The sequence below is a fragment of the Rhinopithecus bieti genome, unplaced genomic scaffold, assembly GCF_001698545.2.
Source record: "Rhinopithecus bieti isolate Rb0 unplaced genomic scaffold, ASM169854v2 scaffold_5101, whole genome shotgun sequence".
NCBI classification, from domain to species: domain Eukaryota; kingdom Metazoa; phylum Chordata; class Mammalia; order Primates; family Cercopithecidae; genus Rhinopithecus; species Rhinopithecus bieti.
This window is the reverse complement of record NW_016804853.1, coordinates 553,007-561,671: the sequence shown is the minus strand read 5'-3', so window position 1 is coordinate 561,671 and position 8,665 is coordinate 553,007. Positions and strand designations below refer to the sequence as shown.

The window sequence follows — 8,665 nt, the reverse complement described above, 5'->3', positions numbered from 1 at the left end:
TTTTTTTTTTTTTTTGAGGGGGCAGGGGGATTTGCATCTTTTAAACTAGTCAGTGTTTTCTTTTGATTACGTAACTTCCTACAAACCTTTAATGCATTTGAGAATCAACTTGTTGAACAGATTGGAATTTTATTAAGTTTGGTTATAGCAATCGTAAAGGTTTAAAAACCCTTTATGCGTAAAACATATTAAAAAATGCAGATATGTTAGAGAGCTGCTCTTTCTTAAATGGTAATTGTGAGAATTCTTGCTCTCTGTGGGAAAAATAAAAGCTCCATGAATGATTATTGGACAAGAAACCTGGTGATATTTTTTAAAACAGCTATGAAAAAATACCATTCACTAGTCAAAGTGCTAGAAAACACAAAAACTGCTCCATTACTTAGAGAGTTTTTGTTGTTGTTGTTGTTGTTTTTTAGATTTTCTGATTCAAACCAGCAGAATCGAGCAATGATAGCTTAAATGTGGATGACTTTGGTCTTAATCTTTACTGTTATTTACTTCTTTGGTTGTTTGTTATGAGTTGATCTGAGAAACTGGGTGTTACCAATTTACGAGAGTTTCTTAAAATGTATCTGAAACAAACTATTAATGGGCATTCTGTGGTGGTAAACCAGGCAGCGCCTCCCTACACTACCTGTCCTTTCAGAGCTAAGAATGTGTTATTTTGAATTGTTCACAAAGAGTGACTCTGAACCTGCTTCAGTGCGCACTTTACAAACCAGTGAGCCTCGTCAAAGGAGTGAGTTCAATTTGAGGGGAAAAAGTTCTTGTTAGGTTACTAAAATTATGGTTAGTGGTGTCACTTTTTCTATTATTGCCAAGAATGGTTGGTTAGGATTGCTATTCTAAGTATTATTTAACGATGCCTCTCATCTTGAAGTTTCCCCTCCCAAGAGATTCTGAATACTAAATGTGATTCTCTTACATTCTTATTCCAAGGAGGAGAACTAATGTAAGAACTTAAAAATTTTTTTGCATGTTTTCTTCATAATGCAAAAGAGCAAATACTGAGAAGGGCTTTCTTGAAAATGTGACTGGCTTCCTATGGGACAACGACCATTTGTTGTTGCTAGGAATACAAGAAGTGCTTGAAAATTCAGATCATATTAGCATGTTACAGCGTTTGGCATTTTTCATGCAAGAGGGTTACCTTGCTGAAATTAACTGCTTAAGGACAGAAGGCATAACACAATATTAGAATAACTGCCCAAAGTTGGAAAATGGAATATTAAACAACCCGTACTGCACCTATGTTCCATATACTGTGCTGGGACCACAAAAGAAGACTAAGTCAATATCTGCCCTCTAGATCCAGGATCTAGCAAGAAAGACAACAAAGTAGACCTCTGGCAGTCTGATACAGTATGAATGACTTGAGGCATGAATAGTTTCATGGCGCACAAAGAAGTAGGTAGGTAGTGGTCCTGTGTGAGGTTTGCAGTGAGGAAGGAGTTTAGCTTCTATAATCTTACAAGCAGGTGACTTCTGAGCTGGCAGAGAAATGCAGTAGGGGGCTTTCCAGGAAAGGAATCAGCATGAGCAACGGTATGAAAATGCATGGCATGCTCAAGGAATGGCAGTATGTTCTGGTTAATTCCGTTCCTTCTTTCAGCCAACACGTATGAAACACCTGTTTGCCAGGTGCAGCATTAGGTACTGGGGCTACAAAGATGAATAGATCCCATTCTCTGCCTTCAAGAACTAAAAGTCTAGAGTGGGAAACAAGTAAACAGATAAAATTATAATTAAACATGGTGAGTATATAACCGAGCTATGAACACACTGCTCTGGGAATGAAGAAAAAGGAGCGATTTGTTCAATCTGATTTCTGGGAGAAAATTAATTACCACAGAAGTCCTCTCAGAGGTGGTAATGCAGGAGCTTGGTTTCAAAGCTTGAGTAAGAGGCCCAGTGAAATAGAGAGGAACAGAGCATTAGGGATCAACTCTAAGAATCTGAATGGTATGCATACATTGATAATAAATCAACATAATTGTATTCAAGGGATGCTTTGGTTCCATTTCTTAGTATTTGAGGCTCAACATTCTGAACATGACTGATTTTATAGGGCTGTAGAAAGTAACTGTGATTACTAGAGTTTGCTAGTTGTTTAGAATCTGAGTAACCAAGACCTTACTGTAACATGAAAGCAGCTTTTCAAAGACTATTCATATGTGTTATAAACCAGAAATGGGGCATTTGTGTGCTGTCAATGTACTGTCCTTCCTGTACCAGCCTTTAATCATTTAGAGGCCATACTGGTAGATTAAAAGTTGCCCATTTCTACTGTATGCCTCGTATTTTCATGAACACTCTTTCAGATGTTTGGCTGTATCTGACTTGTAAAGGTACATTATTCTTTGCTTCTTGTTTAGATGAGTCAAAAGGAGGAATGCTGAAATTCAAGCTAGTTTCTACATTTGTATAGATGCAAAGAACAGCATTACTGTAACTGTTTATCCTCAGCTACATGGGAATTTTGAGGTTTGGTTTGGATTTTTTTTTTTTGAGACAGAGTCTCCCTGTGTTGCCCAGGCTGGAGTGCAGTGGCACGATCTCGGCTCACTGCAGCCTCCACCTCCCAGGTTTAAGTGATTCTCCTGCTTCAGGCCCCCGAGTAGTTAGGATTGCAGGCATGCACCACCATGCCTGGCTAATTTTTGTATTTTTAGTAGAGACAGGGTTTCGCCATGTTGGCCAGGCCGGTCTCAAACTCCTGGCCTCAAGTGATCTGCCTCCCAAAGTGCTGGGATTACAGGAGTGAGCCACCGTGCCCAGCCATTTTGAGGATTTTTAAATGTACTATAAATGAGACATCTCACACTACTCAAAATAGATGTTTCAATATTAGAATTTTGAATATAGTTACCATAGTTTTTTTAATCAAGAGTCAATTTTGTTTCAGATGTCCAGAGAGACTATTATCTGACAAAAATGCTAAGGATAGAGTTTGGTCATGATATTTGTTTTGATATAGGTAACAGTAACAGACAATAATGATGCCTTATAACAAGATATATAGATAGTACGTGTGAATGTATGTAGGTGGGGTAGGTAAGTAGGTAGAATTGAACTAATAAAACCAGAAATTATGTGAGAATATGCACTAAGCGGCTGGGGAAACCTAAGCGGCCAGAATTGTTGGCCTCAGTTTCTTATAGATTTAGTCCTTCGGGGTTTTGAGGGATTTTTTTTTTTTTCTGTTTTGGTTCCCTTATAATTGTAATTGGATGGTGACTGCTACTAAAAGACAAACACTTCAGCAGTTGCCCAATTCCTTCTCATTTAGCAGTCATTTAAATGGCAGTGATGTTGACTTAAATGACAGCCATTCTGTCTAAAAGGCCATGGTTAATCAAAACAGGATCAGTCAAATGTGTGTGCCTACTATATGCTCAGTTGCAGAGAATCTTCTCTAAGAGCTTCCCTCATTTGAGAAAAATAATATATGTACACAAATTACTTTTTTTAAAAAAAAGTGTTCAAGTATATACTCAAAGTGATCTTGTCCAATTTTGGAGATTATCAGTGAAAAACCTCTTCTAGAGCAATGGTTCTAAAAGTGTAGTCCCCAGACCGGCAACATCTACATCATCTGGGAAATCGTTAGAAATGCAGATTCATGGGACCTACCCCAGACCTACTGAGTCAGAAACTCTGTTTCTGATCTGTGTTTTAACCTTCTGGGTGATTCTGGTGCATGCTGAAGTTTGAGAACCATTCTTCTAGGGAAACAGAAAAGAACATTAGATGTATAGTTGGTAACTTAAAATTATCAGGAATATGACTACCTGAGCAAAGAATTGGCCACTAACCCATGTCAGTGGGGAGCCTTAAGGTTAGGGAGGGAGGGTGGGTGATGGGATCACTTAAAAAGACAAATGAATAGGGCTGCTACCTGAGATATCAGGCCGCGGCTGTGGAAGTGAAAAGGAAGCCAGGCCACCAAATAAAGACTCCTTTGCTTTAAAGTTTAAGAGAAAGACTAACCGACAAATTGAAAAGTCAAGGAGAGCTGATTTAACAAACAGGGATGAAAATATGCATACTAAAAGGTCATCTCAAATACAAGTAGTTATTTAAAGCAAAATTACAGGGGAAAAGAGTCTTAATGGCCAACTTTGACATTCAACTTTGAGTTGAAAGATTTCAGCAGCTTTAAATATAAGCTTTGAGTAAAGTATCCTTCAATAAGGGTTGAGCACACCAAGATTTCTTTTTTTTTTTCATTCCTCAAGACAAGATCTCAGTTGCCCAGGCTGGAGTGCAGTGGCATCATCGCTGCTCACTGCAACCTCTGCCTCCCAGGATCAAGCAATCTTCCCACTTAGCTTCCCAAGTAGCTGGGACTACAGGCACATGCCACCATACCTAGCTAATTTTATTTTTTCCTTTGGTAGACAGGGTTTTGCTGTGTTACGCAGGCTGGTCTCGAACTCCTGGGCTCAAGCAGTCTGCCCATCTCAGCCTCCTCAAGTGGTGGGATTAGAGGCGTGAGCCCACTGCGCCTGGCTGAGCACACCAAGATTTCTAAATGACTTTGAACACTTGAGATTATCCAAATTTAGCTAAGTTGTATTGGATTCCCTCTCAAGGTTACCTGCCAAGGGAAGGGTTGTGGGAGAAAAATCTGAGCTAAACATCTGAACTATCAGGCAGTAAGATGAATGAATTACTGGCATTTTAACCTAATTGTGAATTTATTTCATGTGTCATATTAGGTTCTCCTTCCTGAGCTGAATCTGTGGATACAGTGTAGTGTGTAACACTTCCTTTAAAGATGTCACTCACCTAAGGCAACTTCAGGGGCTAGCTGGAATTTCCTAATCCAATTCTTCATTAAAAGCTTTATTGAAAGCTACTTTTTGGAAATACTAAGTCCTTGTAAATCTTCCCATCTAAATTATAACAGAGAAAGCATTTCCACAGGAGCCTAAAAACAGTATTTTGATTTGAGAGGATAATGCTAGTTTTGAAGAAGAAAAAATAACCACATTAAAACTGAACCTAGGTAAATTAGTCTTATTTTATGTTCTCTTCAAATATTTTGTACCAAAAATTAGTTCAAGTGGAAAGTGAGATTAAGGCATCTACTATGTGACAGATGCTGTGCTGAGAAATTTACATATAACCTCGCAGTTCTCCACCAATGAGCTAGGAATTATCATCCTGATTGTATGGATGAAAAAACAGATTTTGATAGGTTAAATGACAAAACCATAAGAAAGTAGGTCTGATTCCAAAGCCTTTATTCTTTTTACCCTAATTCTTCTACAATTTTAGGAAGCTAAAAACATAGGAGTAGGACCTTAACCCACTTGTAGACAACAATTTTTTCTAATATATATTTCGTACAGCTTTTTTATCTCAGTTGACTTGAATGCTCAGCCTTAAATCCAAAACTAACTACTGGGTTAAGGAAAATCTTAATACAGAGGCGGAAGTAAGTATGCCGTAAAATACCTAAAACAGGTCTAGAGACCCATCAACATGAGAATATATTTAGTTCAGCAACCAAATGAACAGAATCAGCTTCTTGTTTGGGGTTTTGAAAGCACTTTTTCATTTGAACTAGTCTTAGGCAATTATCTCACCTGACTTTAAGCAAGCCTCAGTGTCTACCGGGTGGCAGGAAATAGATAACATGAATGGCTACAGCATTATTTACAGCATTTAATCATTCTGGACCTCAAAGAGATTTGAGGACATTTCTCATTTTCCTAGTTGTGGTAGGTAATTTTTTTTTTTCCTCTAACCAACTACTCAAGAATGAAGAGAAAAATCAGGACCCACTGAAAGAGTGTGGACATCAGCCCTGCCTCTCAAACCTAGGATTCTAAACACTACTTTTCTTGATAGTATGGTGTGTTGTTACTGTCGTACAAAGCCACCATTTTCCGATGAGTCTTCTTCAAATCATTTGGAAATGGATTTGGGAAACAAGAAAGAATCCTGTGCTTTTATTGTTTTTTGTTTCTTTATGAAACAAGCAGCAAGCAATACTTCTGAACGTTACATTGCATGACTAGGTCACAGAATTTCCCATTCTGCCTAAGAAGATGCTCTTTTTGAAGTGCTGTGTGTTTGATATAGCGATGGTACACTATTTGTAGAAAGTGGGTTTCAGTATAAACCATAACCACAGAGGTAAATCTATGGTTCAGTATGTGATTTGACGTACAGGAAGTATCTGGGTCTAATGATGAAACTTTTTAACTTTCCAGATGACAGAACAAAGGAAGCAGAAACAAAGAATTGGTCTTCTAGGACATCCTCCTCACATGAATGTCAACCCACAACAACCAGCATAAGCAAATGAAAAAAAGGAATTGTATTTACCTTTTATAATTATTATTAGTGTGGGTATGGCTAATGAGTTCTGATTCACCCACGAAGGTTACATTTATGCTGAATACATTTGTAAATACTCAGTTTTATACCGTATGTATATGATTGCTACTCTAAAGGTTTGGATATATGTATTGTAATTAGAATTGTTGGCATGATGACATTTCATTTGTGCCAAAAATATTAAAAATGCCTTTTTTGGAAGGACTAACAGAAAGCACCTGATTTGCACTTGAACCAGATTATAGATTTAAAAGTATATGACATGTATTTTGTATTTAAAACTAGAATAGCCAGTATTTATGTTTTTTATAAAACTGTGCAATACGAATTATGCAATCACAATAAATTTGTAGCTCCCAAGTGTCCTAAAGGGAGTGCACATCTTTGAAGCTGGTGTGTTAATACTATGTAATAAATGGTTAATTATCAAATGATGCTGCTGCCAAAATTATATTAATAGTGAGTTTCAGGCCCCTGGGCATTTTGTACCATGTAATTATCCTATGGTGATGCTGTTTCTCGTTGTTAGTGGCAGTAGTGCCTCCGTCTCCTAGTGATAATGCTCCAAGTCTATGAACTGTTAAATCAGCATTCATTTTAAGAAAAGCAACTTTAGTTTCAAAGATACTTTTAAGCTTCTAAATTGATCATTTAAACTATTTCTTTAAATAAGAGAGCCAAATTAGAGGCTCATACTTTAGCTTGTGAAGAAGATAATGAATTTTTTAAAGGGAACTTTTTATGCAATGTTCAGGATAAATGCATACTGCTGGCCAATCAGTGTCATCTCCTGGGTAAATTTTGATGTCACGTTATAAAGATATGCATAATTGATGGTTTCTAGATTATCTAGTCCAAACAATAGTTTATTTTTTTCTTCATCTGAACCAACATGCTACAGTAGCTAAGAAGTATTAAAACTATATACATCCATATAAAGATGAAATATGAACTATCTCATTAGAAGTCATAGTTGAACACAGACATGTTATTCTTCTGAAAGAGCCACATTTTATTTGTCACATGATTTCTTTTCTTGATGGATGAAAGTATGAAAGGAAACTTTTATATCTGTTGCCTAGTTTTGTACATGGATCTCATTTTACAAGAGAATCTCTCTGCAAAAAAAAGTTTAAAAATGCATTGAAAGCAGAGTTCTGAAATGAGTAAAGTTTGTAAATGCATATATAAAAATATTTAATAAATGATGCAGAATATACAGTGACTGGCTGGTGACTTTCATTTGGCATTTGTGACTTAACTGCTATTCCAATTATATACTTTCTTTAGGATCAGTTTGAAGTACAATCGGTTTGATTACCAGGTTAATTCAGAAAATGTTTACCTGATTATTTAAAAAAAAACTTGTTAGGACAACTCTGAGGAGAATTATTAGAACAAACATTGGGGAGTAGTTAGTACAACATTCACTCATTCTTCAGGATCAGTGACTGCCAGCCAGGCTGTTGGGAGCATCCTACTAAATCTCTTGTCTCTTCTGCTTTCACTGGGGGATCTTTTATTTGCTGTATGCAATGTGGAAGTATCGGGAACAGCTGAAATTTGTTTTATTCATGCCCAGTGGTCAGGGTCCTTCAGCAGTGTGTAAAATGTTTTTACAGAGCCACCTCGCCTGTCCAAACATAGTAAAACCTGTTCCCTCCTCAAATCAGTGGTTGCTCTGGCTGCTATTTTTTGACACTCATTTTCTCTCTGCTTTGGTAAATAATACCACCCAATGTTGGGAACTGGGTCAGGATTAAATTCCAGTTAAATGGCTAGTTTCGTAATTAATGCTTCTACTTTATAAATTTGATAACTTAAAAACAAATTAATTTTTTCCAGTCAGTGCAGCCTCTCTCCACAAAATTTTTCCATCATAAGGCAAGCCTAAGAGAGATACCTACTTTTATCTGTAAGCAAAATGGCAATCTATGCTAACCCCCACAACGCACACGTTAGCTAGCAAGGACTTGCTTTTCCCCTGGGCTTTCTCTTTGATCTCTCACACTGCCCAGCGCAATGTGGCAGTGTGTGTGGTTTGTCTCCCAAGTCCCATCCAGTTCATTGGAAAGTTCTGCATTGACATGCCAAGTTGCAGCTTTTACAGGTTTGTCATGTTCCGTTTGAATCCTGTCACTTAAGATATAAATCTTCATTCAGTGTGCCAGCTTCAGCAGAAAATAAATGAAATTGGAATGCCACTCCACCCTCCATGCAGTAGATCCTACCCTTGCAGTTTGGGTGTGAACACTAAAGCTAGTACAATTGAAACATGCAATTTGAAGTTAAAACTCCGGTGGCCTTTGAT

The 8,665-nt window shown here is 37.4% G+C and overlaps 1 protein-coding gene across 11 annotated transcripts in view; it reads left to right on the top strand.

Annotated features, from left to right (window-relative positions):
- Positions 1–7,575, top strand: part of ITPR1 (inositol 1,4,5-trisphosphate receptor type 1) — a 361,669-nt gene extending 354,094 nt beyond the window's left edge. For 6 of the 11 annotated variants that reach the window (XM_017870725.1, XM_017870723.1, XM_017870722.1 and 3 more), the window contains one exon: positions 6,228–7,575. In XM_017870725.1, coding sequence (XP_017726214.1) covers positions 6,228–6,314 — 87 coding nt within the window. In that variant the 3' untranslated portion in view covers positions 6,315–7,575. The remainder of the gene's footprint in view (positions 1–6,227) is intronic. The other 5 variants (XM_017870719.1, XM_017870718.1, XM_017870717.1 and 2 more) reach the window with 1 other exon arrangement.
- Positions 7,576–8,665: the final 1,090 nt, after the last annotated feature.